We start from the raw sequence: 18768 nt of genomic DNA, 5'->3' as shown, positions 1-18768 counted from the left end.
TTGCACCATTAAGTGAAGGGATTTTATGACCATTATCAAATGTGATATGGAGATTTATTTATTACTTAAAGGAGAATTCAACTAATTTTTCAAAAATTCTGACTAAACACAAATATAGCCATTTTATTTACTATCCAAAACCACCAGTGAACTTGTGGTGCATGTATAATGTATAAAATGTATATTGTCTCTATATTTTGTGTATATTTAATATATTTCAGTTTGTTTTTCTTATATTTTAAATTATTTACTTTCTGTAGAGTGATTATCTGAGCCTCACCACAAGCATTTCAATGCATAAATGTCCTGACATGTTGTGCAAATGACAAATAAACTTGAAACGTGATGTTTTAAAAATAGGCCAAATAGTCTAAAACCTTCTCAAAACAGTGTCTCAGTCATCAGGCAGTGAATTCATAACCATTTCATGTAGTAACTTTCTGTGAGGGAGCTTTTAGAGGTGGACATCTGGTTCCTATCACCACCACTGTGAACAGTTCTGACTCGGTAAGTTTATCTAGAACAGAGCGTTTCACACCAAACCACTCTGAACCACTCTGAACCACTCTGATTACATCTTAACCATTTAATTATGCAGAAATTTTGAAAACCACTGGAATTCCCCTTTAATACAATGGCAGTAAGTCTATTCTCAAGCAGAAGTACAGAGAGTTTTTTGTGTGATCACTCAAGTTTTATTGGGAACAGCGGATAAAGACATTGTATAAACCATGGAAAAAGTACAAATGTTCAACACTCTCACAGGGCAGGATGAAATTGTACATATCACAAACATTTAATCTGAAAAACCCTTTCTAAGCACTTATTTGTAAAGTAAGAAAAATACATTTGTTTTAATCAAATACACAAGAGGACACAACACTGATTAGCACAAAAACAGCGACTCAGAACGCAGGGACATCACTGACACCACAAAGAGCTCTGTACACGCACAGGCCCAAAACACAGACGGGTCAAAGGTCATCGTCTCTCTTTCTCGACCAGCCGAGTCCGGCTAGACAGCACTGCTCATCTCACCACCATAAAATAAAGGCAATAATTCAGCAAAAAATCAGTTTCCGCCTTAACCAAATGTGTCCAATCAGCCCAGACACGTTTGGTGTCTGAAGCTCGGTTCTTCAGTTTAGCGCTGGAGCTAACAAAACGGACAGAAGTATGTTAGCGTAGCTAAAAACAGCATTGCTGACCATCTTGATGGTTGAATTTAGTCCGAGCTTCAGTCCATGTCTGTAGATAAGAGTTCATCAGTGTCAGAAACGCATAATCGAGTCTATTACAGACACTGAACACCTCCTCACGCTCTGAGGAGCACATTTAGACATGTAGTTAGTGAGATGCTCGGTTTGCATTACTTGTTAGCTACATTAGCCTCGTAGCTCCAGTGTTCAAACTTGAAAAACATGCTGTGGCTGATCGAATATATTTGGTGTCAGAGGGCCAAATTAGATTTCTCACCAAACTGTTGGTTTACATCAATAAATGAACCATGGCCGACGACCCTGTGACCTTTAAAAGGCAAATTTCACTCAAAAACACCAACATTTCAAATGACGAGTGAAGGTTAGTGTTAGCCAGTTAGTATTAGCATTATTTGAAGCCATGCTAACTGGTCTCCATTAGTTTTCATTCAGTCATTAGCTTATTTTGAGAGGCTAACATTTTAAGAAGAGTGGAAGATGAAGCGTTAAGGAGTCACGACAAAACCTTACAGCTCTTTTAGTATAATTTAACGTAACAAGATTTTATTCAATGTCATTTTGGACCGTTACTGTTGGTCCAGTCCTCAAGAAAATGTTCACAACTGGCATTGTATGGAAAAAAAGAAAGAAATAAAGAAAGGAAAGAAGGAGTGAGGTTTCAATGATGGCGACAACATTCTCCCAGAAAGAAATAAATGTCTGTAATGTGAAGGTACAGACAGGCTATATTAGACTGCAGTTTATATTGTAGTGTCTAGTTTGGTCCAGTATTGGAGCACTGTAGTAATGAATGGTACAGAGATTTAATCTGGAATGTTCTGAGGAAAACGGCTCTGTTATGGAAACACATTTACAGTTATTTCTCCACTGTTTCATTCACAAACAGATTTAGAGTTACTGCGTCTCTCCTGTCCAGTTTAATACACTCTCGTTCAAATGTTTGGAATTTTTTATTTTATATACATCATGTAGACAGTCTGGATTTAAATCTCACAAACGATTCACCAAAAGGCATTTTTAGATTAGTTTTTTTCAATGTTCTGTAATTCTGTGAATACAGAAGATATTAAATGATAAATAATATACTATCATCTGTTTAAATTACAATTATGATGTAATTTCTGATTATCCAAAACCTGTGAAGATGTCGAAGGGCGAGCAAATTACAATCATTGATGCATTTATCTGACACCAAACACTGAAATCTCTGAATCCAAACATTTGAATGGTAGTGTATATACACACACACACACACACACACACACACACCCACACCAAGACACACTCATTGTCTGTTTCCACAAATGAAACTGTTCATAGTAACTGTTCATAAAACTGTCTGAAAATTCATATTCTCCTTCAGTCTGTTCAACATCTCTTCACAGTGTTCTATTAAAGAGGTTAATCCAGTTTACTGATGTAGTGCTGACCTACTGTTCTTTACTGTTTCTGATAAAATAATGTGCTAAAATGTACATACTAGGGATGGGACGACATGAAAATGTCCTATCGCAATATCAGTGACCAAGATTACCATGGTTTTTCAGTATTATCGTGATAGGAGTGTGTGTGTGTGTGTGTGTGTGTGTGTGTGTATATAACACTAATACACACTGAAATTATTTCAAGTATTACACTGATAGACTTTAATTTATCTCTTTTAAATATGACATTATCCCCACACTGCTACTGTTTACTGTGCAGATTATACCCATGTAAATATGTTTACTTTTCATATTATAACTGTGTAAACACACTTGTTTACTGTTCAGATTATAACACTGTAAACATGTGTTTATCATTCAGAACAGAATTGTTTACTGCTCAGACTGTAGCAGTAGAGCTGTTTACTCCTACAGCTCATCTTAAATGGTTATCAGACTTTTTAAAATTAAAATGGTATGATTTTTATGTCACGTGAGATCATTAATAGTGGTAACTGTCCCTTCCCTAGTATGTATTTTAAACCAAGTGTCCAATAACCCATGAACTGAATATTAAATCTGTGTTTACGTTAATCTACAACACTTAGCTCTGCCCCCACAATCTGACTGGCTGAAAAATGTTCTGCTCGTGTTGTTATATCTGAAAACAGCACAGCATACCTGTATCATTACACTAACCACCAGCTGCAACAACAACGGGCACAACGGCACCCAACTCTAAACCGCTGGAACTACTTTTTCTGGCCGACATTAAAAACGTACATTTGAAACAACGTTCAGGACTTATTTGCTTTACTTTCTTCTTTTCTCTGTAAAACTGTTTGCACGACAGCAGTAAAACACCAGAGGTGGTGTTTAAAAATCACAGGCAGGATGATGTACTGCGACCGAATCACAGCTGTGATTACAAACATGTAATATGTAAATATTATAATATTGTAATATATTGTAATATGCAAATATGTTGGTTTCTGCAACACAACAGAAACAATGAATTCAAAACAAGCCGTTTTCTCAGCCTAGTGTCCCTTTATGGACTGCATGGACTGGTTTAACAATGTTTGTATGATTTTTACATCACATGATGTCATTAATAGTGGTAACTGTCTCTTCCCTAGTATTTATTTATTTTAATTCGGTTTTAAGTAATATGGGCTCTTTAACCTCACGTTTTAGCACCTACGTCACGCTCGTGTTTATGCTGTAGTGGGAAAATGGCCTACAGCAGTACCTTAAGTCAAATTTAGTGAATGAGTTTGAAATGCAATGCTAGCGCTAATAAACAATAACCTGCTATTACCTGTCTAATCTTTGAGGGGCAGTGTTTATTCTACAAAACTTTACTCAAAGTGGAACGACTGTAAAATGCCTTTTAACAAAAGTGAAAAAAACCCTAGTTAACATTTTTGCTCCCACGTTAACAGATTCCTGTCATCCGTGTGAATCCGGAGCTGGTTATCGTAGTGTTTGGGTCAGATCTATCACAAATAAAAGCAAAAACAAAAAATAAAAACATACACACACACCCTCACACCTGCGCACGCGCGCACACACACACACACACACACACACACACACACACACACACATATACACTAGTGTTAAATGAATGGTTTTGTCTCTCGGAGGGGACGTACGACGTCTTGGTCATCCTGTTGTCTTTTTCGGCTATTTTTAACGGAAGAAGCCTAGTTTCTCTCTCAGCCACTCCTCAGTGAGATCCTCAGTGTTCCTGATTTCAAACACCTGCAACACACACACACACACACACACACACACACACACACACACACACACAGGGAGGAAGCAGAGTCTCAGGATGGGCTGCACCAACAAGGAATAAATTAAAGTGTAAAGCAGGGTGTAAAGAAATCAAAGCCAAGTGTTTTACATAAAACCACACAAACATTATTAAAGGACCTCAGAGGAAAAAAAATACAAGTACAAGTAAAATGTAGGATATAAGCTCTTTAAACACAACCAGCACAGTATCCACTCTCTACATACAAGATGTGCTTTCCTTCTTCATATTACTGAATTACGTCATTAAGAACTTCCTGCAGATTCAGCCCTGCAGGTGGACCAAGCAAAACAGACCAGAGTGACCACAAAAAAAAGATCTAAATATACATGGACGCTTTAGATGCGTCTCCAGAAAACACTACGAGGAGATTAGCCTGATTGCTGGATCTGTATACCCTGCAGATCTGGTCATTCAGAAAATTCTAATGAGACACAAAAACTAATAAACACGGCCATCAAAACTGCCAAAGCTCTTAAATAATAAACACAGTTAAGCTAAAGTTAGATTCTTATTCAAACTTTCCGTTCCACCTTAAATGAAGCTGCATATTTTATACATAGAACAAATTTCCAGAAGAGAGATACGTGCCTTTTCCTGTATAACCTTAAACACGCACTGCTCCGCAGGGAAAACTACCACATCCACCAAACTTCAGCCCCTGAGAGATGTTTAATGAGCTCCAGCTCGAGAGCTTCACTGCGCCCTCCCTCCCTGAATTCACATTATAAGCCGAGTCTTAAGCTGAGCTTTTCCTCAAAAAAGAAGCTGCAAATAAGAAGCCAGCATCGGTTTACAACAATAAATGATGCTTAAATCAGGAAACACCCTAAACCTTGTGCTGGAGATGTTTAACGAGCAGCTCAGCAGAGCTCTAATCAGCCTCTGGAGCTGCTGGACTGTTGAATGAGTCTCACTGGCTGATCTAACGCCGCGTCCCAAACCACACATTTCTGTACTTCACTACTGCACAAATGAGTGCACTTCTGAGTGTGTGTGTTATTGCGCCCTTCTCTGCCCATTACTGATAAAAAAGGTTTTAGACAGGGATGCATCGATCTGTTATTTCAGACTAAGTATGATTACATATTTTTACTCACAGATAGAGTCTGATACCATACTGAGCAACCTACTTATAATAAAGTAGTTGTAAGCAAGTGTAATGTGCCTTTTAGTGTAAACAAGTGTGATGTACCCGTAACAGTTAAATCATTAAATCTATCTGATGTTAATGAAGTTCGTTAGCTCGCTCTGCTAAATCAGTGATCTCTGATCGAGCAGCGCTGCAGTGGAGAACAGTGGGTTTAGTTTCCCCGTCAGAAAAGCTCTTCTGTACAGCTGTAAGTAAAGTAGGTTTCATAGTTTTGATCCTCATCTGTCTCTTTCAGCAGCAGCGCAGCGACAGTGGGAATCACATCTGAGGCTGACGCATCTAAGGAGCTCATGCTTCTGGTTTTCTGTCTTGTTGGAGTCGTTTGATTGGCCGGCTGAGCCGTAGCTGAATGTCCTCTAAAGCCAGACAGACACTGTGTGATGTTAGAGATCTTGTTCTTTGGTGACTCTCACTGTCTGTTTGAATAGACCATCGTGTTCAGACAAAGCTACGATTTATAAACTCGCACTGTACGAAACGCTCCGTCTGACTGACCTGCTACGGGAAACGCAGCCTCTACAGACGCTCTGACTACAGACCGTTATCAATAAAGCTGATTCACTCAGAATAACCGAGTACTGAGCAGCGCTGCTAACACTGAGCACTGAAGCTAAGAGCAGGCGCTGATGTTCATGGTAGGACAGTTCGGTCTCTCTACAGACTTATTTTATAAAACAGTATTAATGTTTATATCTTGCTATTCTATTCAGTCAAATAGAGTAAAGTCGCATATATAGACTTTGGTAGTAAATGTCAATTTTTTCTCCTCCGTTTTGTTGGCCTACATGTCTCCACCCGTGTTGGTGAAGCGGTTGTGATTGTGTGTTTATAAACAGTCTATAATCTCTCAGTGTATCCTGGTGGGAATCTGCCAAGGAGGAATGTTTAAAGTGAGCGAGGGCTTTGTGTCCGACTGTGACGGAGTCAGTAACTCTTCTTTGTGTGAGCAGATCCTCCTTCACTGCGTCTGTTCATTAACACGGCAGCGACACTCTGCTTACGGCACAGCGGTACAGCGGTTTGTGAGTACAAGTAAATGAGCACTGTATCAGACCAATACCCAATACCAGTATCAGTATCGATGCACCTCTAGTTTTAGATTTAGGACACTCTTCACTCTTCTGAGTGTGTGTGTATACTAACCTTAGTCAGTTCCACCGTCTGCACCAGTTTGTTTTTGCTCCCAGCGTACATCATCTGCTGCTCCGGTTTACACCCTGACAAACAGATTGATCTGATCAGAAACACAGCAGCTGTCTTTCATTCTGTGTCTGTGTACTAGACCCGGGCGATAGGGTGATGTAATCAGATATTGCAGATGATTGACAAGTAACCCGATGATAATGCTTAAAAGACAATAATCAGCATGATGGGAAACTGACACAGAAATAGAGAGAACTAACTTCCTGTTAAACAGCTAAATATATCTGGAAATTGGAGTTTTTAAACCAATAATCACACCTTTTTTAGAAAATATTCTGCTTATTATTTTGGGTATCGTCCAGGCCTAATACGCATGTATATATGTGTATTTATATGTGTGCGTGAGTTTTTACCGACTGGACTGGAGAAGATGAAGCAGAGCGGGTACGACACTCTCCCATCGTCGTGCTGGTATTTATAACTGTACACTATAAACGTGTTTCAGGTTAAAGAACAAATCAGAGAAAAGCAGGTTTTAACTTCTCTGCTCTGAATCGATGCAAATGTAAACGTCTCACTCAGCTACCTTCACATTATAAGCCTCGTTGTTGCTCAATTCAGATTTTTTTGCTCAGATCTGATCTTTCTAGCTTTATGGTTCACATTTGTGTAGGTAAGTGTCTCAAACTGCTCCTTAATGTCAACCTGCGTCCTGAAACGACCCGCATGCTAACATCCTAATAAATAACGTCATGTGAACGAACCACAAGAGTCACAAACAGCAAACTAACCAGCAGAACGAGCTTCGTCACAAATACAGCCTGATCTGAAAAGCTCTCAGCTTCATTATCAGGCACTGACTTCGGATTCAGAGCCGCTGCCACAGTAACGCTGCACGGTGCGCGTGGAAAAAAATCACTTACATTTTAATCTGACCATTCTCAATGAGGTCACACAGCAGAGGCGTAGCTAAGTTGACCACCCAGTTATGGAAATTAAGACAGTCAGCCATGATCAATAAAGCATCGGTTATGCTTTACGATGATCTGCCATCAGGGTGCCAATCAGTTATGAGAGTCTGATGATGCTGCATTTAATAATTAGCATATTTAGCTGTGATTGGCTGATTTGCTCAGTAAACAGGTGAGTGAGTGCGCTGGGTCAGCAGTGCTGCTCCGTGAGCTCCATTATGAAACAGATACTCAACGGTAACTATTAGTAAGTTATGATCGTTTATCATGATGGCTAATTACTGTTTTATAGTTGAATATGTGCGTGTTGTAGGTTCCTTATACAACATTGAGCTTTTAAATCATTAGACTGTATAACCTGCAAGCCTAAATTAATAACTTGTGACTTTTTTAATGTGGTAAACTGAAAAAAGTGATGCAGTGTGTAAGATTTAGTGGCATCTAGTGGTAAGGTTGCAGATTGCAACCAGCTGAATCCCCCTCCCTCACCCCTCCCTTTCCAAACGTGTAGTAGAACCGATGGTGGCATCGGGTTTTTCTGTCGTCGTCTGTCCTGATTTCGTTTTCTTCTTCATGTGTTCTCTTCTTTGACGGTGAGGATTCACCCTCTCTCACTTTTCTTGTGCTAAATAATAAGTCTGATCCTCCATTTGTCAAAATTTGGGTTCTCAAACTTTTCACAACACAAAACAGTCAGCAGCACCGGCAGCGACCACAGATTCTTCTTCTTTCTACATCTTCCAACCGGAGCTACAGTGCCACCTAATTCAAGCTGCCACTTCAGCGTAAAAGTGTGAAAAGTGCCCTCTAGAGGCAGAGTTTGGTTTGTCCGCTCTGGGCTACTGTAGAAACATGGCGGCCTCTGTTGAAGAGTCACTCCCTATGTAGATGAAGGGCTCATTCTAAGATAACGACAACAGAACGATTCGTAATTACAGGTGATTAAACACTAATAAACACATGGTTTTGTTTACTATATTACATTTCTGCTAATAGAGCCCTCTGAATGTTACACACTGCACCTTTAAATACATTATTTCCTTATGAATGACTGAAAATCATCACATCAACACAGTTTTGAATTTACTGAACAAAGAAAAAAAACACCTCAATTCGGTAACACTGTTCTAATTTATATTTTTTCCTTTGAAGTGTGCCACCCAATTAAAATCTCTGAGCCTCACCTGGCCACCCTGTTCTAAAAGTTCTAGCTATGGCCCTGTCGCACAGCAAATCAGCTATGTATCTGATCTACAACCTCAGACGAGCAGCTCAGATCTGTATTAAAAAATTTGATTTGTGTGTCCACGACTCTGAAAACACATCTGTGTCACATTAGGGCAAAAAAATCTGATTTGCCTGCTAATGTGAACACAGCATTAGAGGTTTTAAACTGGATTCTTTCTACACACTTCAAAAGATGGTCCTTCAAGCGTTCTTTAGTAAAGAAAATGGTTCTATATGAAACCATGAACACTCAAAGAACCCTCTGCATGACTAAAGGATTCTTCAGATTGATGGAGAATGTGTTGCAGATGGTTCTATATAGAACCTTTTTGAAAAGGGTTCTGTATAGCACCAAAAAGGGTTCTTCTATTGTTATGATGTCAAGCCTGTAACAATAGAAGAACTCCTTTTGGTGCTATATAGAACATTTTCAAAAAGGTTCCATATATAGAACCATCTACAACACATTCTCCATCAATCTGAAGAATACTTTAGTCATTCTTTGAGTGTAGTCATTCTTTGGTTCTTTGAGTGTTCTTGGTTTCATATAGAACCATTTTCTTTACTAAAGAACCCTTAAAGAACCATCTTTTTTTAGGTGTGTATCTTTACTGTTACTTGCCAATTTCAGTGCATCTCTAACAGTAACAGCCACATTAACACAGCCAGCGGTTTTGTGGTTTAGGTAAACGAAGCGTCAGCAGGTCGACGTCTTTCTGTGATCGTTAATGAAGCTGTTGACTGACTGATTCAGCACTAAAGTCATGTTTTCTGCCCTTTTCTAACTTCCTGCAGTGTCTGGAGTCTCAGAGTCTCAGAGTTTGACCTGTTTGATCTGATATTAAATATTTTGTGTAGCTTATTGGACCAGAAGCTCCAACACAGGCAGCAGGTTTAGTAGAGTGAAGGATATCTGGGCTGTCTCTCCGGCAGCTCATCTTTGAGATCATCAGGAGAGATGTCCTACGACAGAAACACAGAAAGCTCCCATTAAAGCGAAGATCTGACAGACATAATCTCATTACTCCCGCGTTAGCGTTTATGAGTCTGGAGTACAAACACACTGAACACCCTCGACACTGAAAATCAGGCTGTGATTTCACATGAATTATTTCTGACTCGCAGTTCACTAAAACAAGAGGAGAAATTGGAAAGTGCAGATTGTAAACTTTCAATCTAAACCTCATCAGTGTCTGTAAGAAGAAGAGGAGATATTTCATCATGCTGAGTGTGTACGTTCTTGTTTTTGCTGTATTTGTCCTTTTTATACATCAAAACAAACAGAAAATGTCAGATGCGCTGACTGAAGCCTGTCCATGTAGAATATGAGCTGAATGGAAATGTAACTACTGTGTATTTACATTTGAACCATCACATAATTATTTTTGTACTAATGAATATATTAGTAATAATAAATCTAGATTTTTAAGGGTCAAAGCCAAACTCACCTCGTGCTCTTCGTCCAAGATGACCAGCTGTCTGTCCTTATCGATCTTCACTGGAATAGAAAAAGAAAGACGGCTGCTGTGGGAATGTGCAATCAGAGGTGGGCAATATGACAAAAACATAATTTAGTGCCAAATACTGAATAAAAATCATTGTGTTCACAGCTGGCGATAGTATTTTAAAGTGTAGCACTACTGGCTCTTTAAAAATAAATACTGTGACATAACGTGTATTGTAAAATATTCTCAAAGTTTTGCAATATTATATTTTTGCCATATCAGCCACCTGTAATGTAACATACTGTGACGTAAAGTATCACAATAATGATAAATATTGTCATATTTCCCAGCCCGACGTGCAACATGACTAATTTTATGCATTACAGTTAAGAAACAACTACATGTAGCTGAACGTGCACAACAGAAAACATGTCAGATGAAAATACAGCTGAGAGGAATATTTTAATCACTCTGAAAAAAAATATAGAAATATTTGACTAATAACTCCCCGACGGGTAGTAGTGGACATCAGGCGTGTGCCTTGGATCAAGACACAATGTGATAATTATAACTATTTCTTTATAAACAGTCTCAGACCTAAACGTAAGTAATAGCGCCCTCTGGTGGAGTACAGTATCAGACACATCATGGTACATGAACGTGAGAACGAGTAACGTTAGAAAAGCTAATTTACATATAATCAAAGACTGTAATTTACTACTCGAATATTCTGACTCATCCGCCAGTAAATCCAGTAGTTTGTTGTGTCTGATAAAGCTGAGTAACGGAGACTGAGCTAATTAGCAAATGGTAACACTAGAGCTAACCGGTGCAGCAGTAGATGGTGAGACTCGTGATATTTTAAATGGTGTTTTTTCTCCACAGTGTATGACGTTCACCACGTTAGCATGTCGAGGTTACACTGAGAACAGAGCAATATCTTTTCATTGTGTTTTGTTCTAGTTAGCGCCAGCCGTGCTAGTCTTGGGGGCCACATGTGATCTCATAACTAGAATATACATCAGGGGACACTTTCAGGTGTGGGATAACAAGAATACTTACAGAAAGGAGAAAACGACCCCAAACTGCTCTAGTCCGGCTCTTTTAATGTTTGGAGTAAAATCAATAACACCAGCAGAAGCCATGCTAACGCTACATCCATGTGTTAACGACAGGCTTGTTGGCCGCCAAGTGATGCTGACGAGCACATCAGCGCCCCCTACTGTGAGCTCCACCTTCACGAGGTGTTAAACTGCTTTAGAAATGTTGCTCAGTTTGTTTCCACCCTAATAATTCTACATTCCTCATGTTTAGCTCAAAATCTCTCACGGAGTTTCCCAGATGTTCTCGCTATGAGACCACCGCCCTGCGAGACTGCAGCGCTACTGCTGTCCTCTCACTGACGTCCTTATCAACAAGCAAGGCACAGAGAACCATTACTCACTGATGATGGCAGCATTGTTGGTTTCCTTCCTGAAGCGGAAATCCCTCAGCTTCTTCACCAGATCTCCATCCACCTCGCACACAACTAGAGACTCGCTCTGAAAGACAGGCACAGATAAAACGTGAGAAAACGCATCTGCAAAACAGAAACTTTATAGGACAAAGGAAAAAACCAACCAGCTAAGATGTAAACAGAGTGATTCAGAGCGGTTTGGTTTCTAGAGAAACTTACCGAGTCAGAACTGTTCACAGTGGTGGTGATAGGAACCAGACGTCCACCTCTAAAAGCTCCCTCACAGAAAGTTCCTACATGAAATGGTTATGAATTCACTGCCTGATGACTGAGACACTGTTTTATGATAGTTTAGAGAACTTAAACTCCATCCATGGTGGAGGGATACATGCAGGGCGCTGTGAGGCAAAATAGTCCCCAAAGAAAACTTATTATTTCAGATTTTCCACTATTTTCATCATCAACATTCCATATAAACTCAGAAGACTCGTGTAGGTTCACTGGTGGTTCTGGATAGTAAATAAAATGTCTATATTTGTGTTGTAGTCATGGCGACCCCTGGTTCCTATCAGCACCACTGTAAAGACATCTGAACCGTTTCACACCAAACCACTCTGAATCTCTCTGTTTACATCTCACACACTGGATTATGGAGGAATATAGAAAGACTGGTGGGATTCCCCTTTAAGGCCTTTCAAAAGGTAGTTTAGTTTCACTTTAAGTTTGAAAGACGACGTGTGGGTCATTATTGTTTAGTTAAGTCCATTTTCATTGTTCAACATTTAAGAAATCTGATTGCTGAGTTAATAATCACAATAATCCACAGATTGTTAAATTACTAAAATTAATTTCACAGCCACAACGTGTGTAAACAAACATTCATTACTGTATTTCAGGTCTCTTTACATCCTCAGCAGGTGTTTGTGGTGTGTGTGACATTCAGAAAGGCAGAAATATCTATAAAAACAGACAGAAGTGTTTTGCACAGCTGAAAACAGTATTAGAAATCTTGAAGCTTCACTTTTATCCATTTTTATACAGATTATTTCACAACTCCACGCGGTGAGTGTGATGATCACGGTCTGCAATCAGCACTACGATTTTTGGTGAGACATAATCTTCCATTACTTGTTAGCTACATTAGCCTCGTAGCTCCAGAGCTAAAACTAAAGAAGCAAAACTTCAGACACCGAACACGACTCGGCTGATCAACCTATTTTAGAGTTGGAGGGGCCGACTGGGGGATTTTTCACTGAGCTATTGACTTAAAGGGACTTGCTCTGCCTTCTGTCCTATTTTTATAGATTTTTACAACCACAACAACAACAACAACAACACAAACAACATCAACAACAACAATAATAATAGCTTTAAACAGCACTTTTCACAAACCCAGGGATTTTTTCTACATCAAAGAAAAATTAAACAAAAATAGGGTTTGAAAAAAGGAGAATAGCAACCGCAAAGACACCAATTTTAACAGGAGCTTTGAAGGAAGCAGTAAGAAGTCAATGCTTCTCTTACTGTCACTGTGAATCTGCATTCCAAAACGCAGCATTATAACCACAGCATGATGTCAAAATAAAAACTGACTGATAAAACTGACTGACACTGCGCAAAAGTCAGACGCCACGTTCCATTTATCCATTCTTCTGAGTTTATATGGAATGTTGATGATGGAAAATAGTGGAAAATCTGAAATAATAAGTTTTCTTTGGGGACTATTTTGCCTCACAGCGCCCTGCATGTATCCCTCCACCATGAATGGAGTTTAAGTTCTCTAAACTATCATAAAACAGTGTCTCAGTCATCAGGCAGTGAATTCATAACCATTTCATGTAGGAACTTTCTGTGAGGGAGCTTTTAGAGGTGGACGTCTGGTTCCTATCACCACCACTGTGAACAGTTCTGACTCGGTAAGTTTATCTAGAACGGAGTGTTTCACACCAAACCATTCTGAACCGCTCTGTTTACATCTTAACCAGTTAATTATTAGGGCTGGACAATATGACAATGTTTATTGTTATCGTGATACATCACAATACGTCACAGTTCGTTTCTTTGAGTATATCATGGACATTGTCAGTTTTCAAAAAACACTGACCAGCTGCATATTTCAGTACAAGTACTGACGATATAAAGATGTATTTTATTGTAATGTGACATTTTGTTGTCATGATAAACTGTCATATTGCTAAGTCCTTTGTCACAACATGCTTCTTTGAGTTCATTGTGCACATCTGACACTGACCAGCTGCATATTTCATTATAAAGAGAGCATAATTAGTGCTGTTTGATTGGAATTATTGCAGTGTAGGATGTGAAATGTTAAATACAAATTATTGTCTTCACTGTTTTTGATAGTATTTTTTAAACTGTGGCCTTTCTGGTTCTTTTCTGCTGCTTCAGCTTATCAGACATCAGGAAAAAAATTATGTTGTGGCATACTGTGCAATGTGAAAAGTTCTTGAAGTATCAGGACATATTTTTTGCCAGATCTATTAATTATGCAGAAATTTTGAAAAATCGTCAGAACACCACATTAAGTACAAGTTATTAGTTTATATCTCAAAGAAATCTGCAGTCCCAAAGTTCAGTCTCAGTAGTTGGTTTTACATTTTCTGTGTCTTACAACCCCAAACACATTCAGTGGTGTTGAGGTCTGGACTCTGGGGTGGTCAGTCCATTGTTCAGCTTCTTTGTTTGATGTGTCCGTCTCCTTTTCTCAGTGAGGTTCTTCTTGATCAGCTACACATCCTTTCAGACCCACAGCGCTGAGTCGTCTTCTCACAGTGGAAGGATGGATAGAAACACCTGTGGATGTTTTCAGATCTGAAGCAGCTTGATTTTCTCCTCTCTCTCACAGATGAAAGCTTTAAGTGCTGTTTATCTGATGGGGGCAGTTTTGGGGTCGACCAGGTCTTCCAGGTGGTTGTTAGGAGTCACATTTTCTCTGGAGCTTTCAATCACCTAAAAAAGCACACTAACTACTTGCACTGCAATCTGCTCTAGCCGGGTACGCTTAGTTTGGAGACAGGCATTGAAACATGATGCCGGTTTGCAAACGCACAGATTTTCTTCTCATTCTTTTGTCACTGAAACAAACTCGACCTGCCTGGATGTCAAAGGAATGGGCCTCTGCGCGTGTGTGTGTGTGTGTGTGTGTGTGTGTGTGTGTGTGTGTGTGTGTGTGTGTACATGCTCTGACATGTCAGCAGCTCCTGGCTCTGGAATAAAAAGTGCAGGGATTTTTTGTTCACAGTCCAAACAAAGACATTGTACAAACTGCAGAAAGCTCCAGGCCTGAATTCCTGCTGCTCTGCATTGAGGGAGGAAGTTGTAAGTGTATTGCAGCACATTACAACGCACTGGGTGTAACTGCAGCCCGCAGGAGGAGGGGTGCCAACACTTTCTCACAAACAGCCCAAAACCTCCACAAGCCCCCACACCGACATCTGCAGTCGCATTTCAGACACATAAACACAACGAGGATGAAGTTGGCTTCTCTGTTCAGCAGCTACATATTCGAATTTTCCGTTCCACCTTAAATGGTGCAGCAGTTACATTCTGGCGCCTCAGGCGTTCTTATAGTAACTGCTGCACCATTTAAGGTGGAACGGAAAATTCTAATGAGAAGCTGATTCCAGCTTCACGCATTACATAAAATTCCTCCAGATCTACTCACCATTTTCCCGGAGCTGATCAGCAGCACTGGCTGGCCGTGTATGCGTGAGTGTTTTCCTCTCCAGTCCCGTGACTTCCAGCTCGACCAATCAGCTCGCTCAATCTGCTCCCCGACACTAAACCGACCAATCAGGCCGCGCCTTTATTCTCCGGGCCAATCACAGTGCTCCTTCTTTTCCTCTGACCCTGTCCGGACCAATCACAGCGCTCGATTTTCGTCTCAAATTCTGCCTCGACCAACCACAGCGCAAAATCCGTTCCAGGATTCCGCGTCGGCCAATCACAGCGCTCCCTCCGTCCTGGAATTCTCGAACAAACTGGAGCGATCGTGCTGCTCTCATCGCGACCAATCAGAACGCGCGCTCTGCGCACCGACCAATCAGACCCGCGGTGCAGTTTTTGAACTCTGCGCTGATCAATCACAGCGCTCGCGCTGCACTCCGATCTCAGATCAGCGTCTTGCGCCGCTCGTGCGCGCAGCGCGGCGCTGTGTCTGATCCTGGATCGGCGGCTGTGGAGCGGAGCTGCGCCTCAGACTGACCGACGTGGCGAGAAGGACAATAAAAGGATTCCGGGTCGAGTTTGGGACAAAAAGAATATCAAACGCGGACTTTAAAAAATAGAATTTAGTCTTTTATCAAACTAAAATCTTTTTAACACAGTAAAATATTCAAAGGCAGTTATAAAATATAAATATAATTATACAAATAAATACACTGTAAGCAGATACGGTGTATTTATTTTATTTTATTTATTTAAATTTCATCTTGTTGTTTATTCGTCTGTTTGTTTATTTACATTTTTTTCTTTTATTAATTAATGTACTGATTTTTTTTATTTCATTTTTCTCTTTTTTAAATTATTTTTCCACTATTTTTTCACATGTGTATGCATGTATACACATGTCCGAAGCCTTTTGATGCATATAATCTCTATAAACAAATAACAACCTGCTTGTTATGATCAGAATTTAATGATTAGAAAATTAGAAAAAAAAATGCTGATGATGATGAATGCTGTTGATAAAACTGCTACTTTCCCCTTTATTTTCTGTTGTTTTTCTGTTGATAAACCTGGCGCTACAGTTTGATATCAACTATAATGTGTGTTTGCTGTTTATTTATTGTAATAAGGTTGTAGGACTTTTATTCTGAAGGCTGCAGTGTCGCCCATGATCCCTGAGACCTTTTGCCAAGTAAGGAATCTGAGTTCTCTCCACACTGTAAACTGATGCTGTTTGGTACTGGAATCATTTTCTGGAAGACATTCAGTGGAAGAAGATCTGGCGAATTCCTAACCCCAACCTAATCACTGATAAAGTTCAGGAAGTGTCACATAAACTTATACATACTTAAACAATCTACCCAGCTAAAAATACGGAACAACATTTAAACCTAATATTAAAACAGCTTTTTCATTCTGTAGCAGCTGCTCAGACACAGGTAATCACTGATTCAGTGTAATATATGACAAAATGCTGACTGAAAGCCTCAGAGCCTTTATTGTTTATATTATTGATGAGAAGTGTTGTTTACTGTGGAAATGTGTTTTATTTGGTCTTTTGGAAAGTCACAGAGCTGAATGCACACACGTATGTATAATAAATCCCATACTTTTCATGGCTGAGTTTTATCATCATAGCTGTAAATTCTCAAGCAAAAGGTGCATTTTTGTTTCTGTTTAAAAAAAGAACATTATACTGAACTAATCGAGGCCTCTTTAGAACCAAAACCTGATTTTTGTGTAGTTGTGTTTCTGTAGCAGATTTATTACTGTATGTGTACACATAATACCAGTTAGATGTATATTGTTACATGCATCTGATGTTGTGTAAAAAAACTTTTTAAAACATGTTATTAAATGCCTTTATTTACATTTAACATAATTTTGTAGTTCTTTTTGTTTTAAATTTAAAAAAAATTCTTTTTAAATGCAAGCATACAAATATGATAAGAAAGCATCAATCGAAGGACACCAACAACAGAAAAAAAGCAAATCAGAAAAAAAACACCTACGACCAACAGCCAAGGGACTCAAAAACAAACAGGCATCAATATATACAAACATATTCAAAGATCTACATAATTTCAGTGTTTTCTTATTATTATTATCATATTATATTTATTGTAATGATTTCTTATTAGAAGTAGTAATTGTTTTCATTGACAAACACATTTAAAAGGATTATTTGAATATTTACATTCATGAATATGAAAATTATATTATATGCACTCTTAAAAAATATCTTCAAGTGTTCTATATAGAACCATTAACACTCAAAGAACCCTTTGCATGATTAAAAGGTTATTTGCAATGTGAAATGATTCTTCAGATTGACAGAGAATGTGCTGTAGATGGTTCTATATAGAATCTTTTTGAAAAGGGTTCTATATTTCATCAAAAAGGGTTTTGCCATTGTGTACAATGTCAAGCCTGTAACAGTAGAGGAACCCTTTTTGGTGCTACATAGAACCCATTTCAAAAAGGTTGTATATAAAACCATCTACAGCACATTTTCCATCAATCTTCACGAGGCAAAGAACAAATTATGCATGCAAATGGTTCTTTGAGTGTTCATGGTTCTATATAGAACCATTTGCTTTATTAAAGAACCCTTGAAGAACCATTTTTAAGAGTGTAGGTTCTATTACATACTTGTAAAGGGAGGGGTGGAGGGGTATTCCGTTGATGTCACCGCTAGATGTCACTAAATCTTACACACTGCACTGTTAATTCAACAGACTGAATCAGCAGTGCTGCGGTGGAGGTTAGCATGTCGGTGTGGTTGCTGGGAGCGTTGAGGAGAAATCTGGAACCTTCTAAATAGCTCAAAAGATAAATACTTACAAATTAAATATATTAAAAAATAATAACTTATTTTTAACTTCATGGCGTTTTTACATGCAAAACCACAGAATCGAATCTCTAAAAAAGCTTGTTTTTCCGTGTCGCCTGTCCCTTTAAGGACACGCCCACTTTCACACACTTTTGCGTAATCACGTTTGACCAGTTTGAGCTGTGACGCTGCAGTTTTTCCTCCCCACACCCCTGCTCGGTCAGGCTCCGCCCACCAGTGCAAGGATTGGCTCGTAGTTCATTGGTGCACTGCTTCTGAGGGTGAACAACGAGCCAATCCCAGCGCTGAAGGGCGTGGCTCTGGTGGCCAATCCAAGGGCGGGTTTGGTCGGAATACGAGAGGGAAAACAAAATGTCGATTTGTTAA

At 39.3% G+C, this 18768-nt stretch overlaps 1 protein-coding gene across 2 annotated transcripts; it reads right to left on the bottom strand.

The window, feature by feature from the left end:
• Positions 1 to 671: 671 nt before the first annotated feature.
• gmfb (glia maturation factor, beta) lies at positions 672 to 15669 on the bottom strand. 2 transcript variants are annotated; one of them, XM_036575262.1, is made up of 7 exons: positions 15547 to 15669; positions 11850 to 11946; positions 10409 to 10458; positions 9874 to 9923; positions 7176 to 7258; positions 6763 to 6836; positions 672 to 4411 (listed from the first exon to the last, which is right to left on the bottom strand). In XM_036575262.1, exons 1-7 carry the CDS (start codon positions 15547 to 15549, stop codon positions 4340 to 4342), a joined length of 429 nt encoding a protein of 142 aa, XP_036431155.1. In that variant the 5' UTR covers positions 15550 to 15669; the 3' UTR covers positions 672 to 4339. The 2 variants fall into 2 exon arrangements, with proteins under 2 accessions (XP_036431155.1, XP_036431156.1); XM_036575263.1 differs by lacking the exon at positions 15547 to 15669 and adding an exon at positions 15231 to 15292.
• Positions 15670 to 18768: the final 3099 nt, after the last annotated feature.

The sequence above is a fragment of the Colossoma macropomum genome, unplaced genomic scaffold (assembly GCF_904425465.1).
Source record: "Colossoma macropomum unplaced genomic scaffold, Colossoma_macropomum, whole genome shotgun sequence".
Lineage (NCBI taxonomy): Eukaryota > Metazoa > Chordata > Actinopteri > Characiformes > Serrasalmidae > Colossoma > Colossoma macropomum.
Note: the sequence above shows the minus strand (reverse complement) of the source record. Positions and strands in the feature narration are given on the sequence as shown.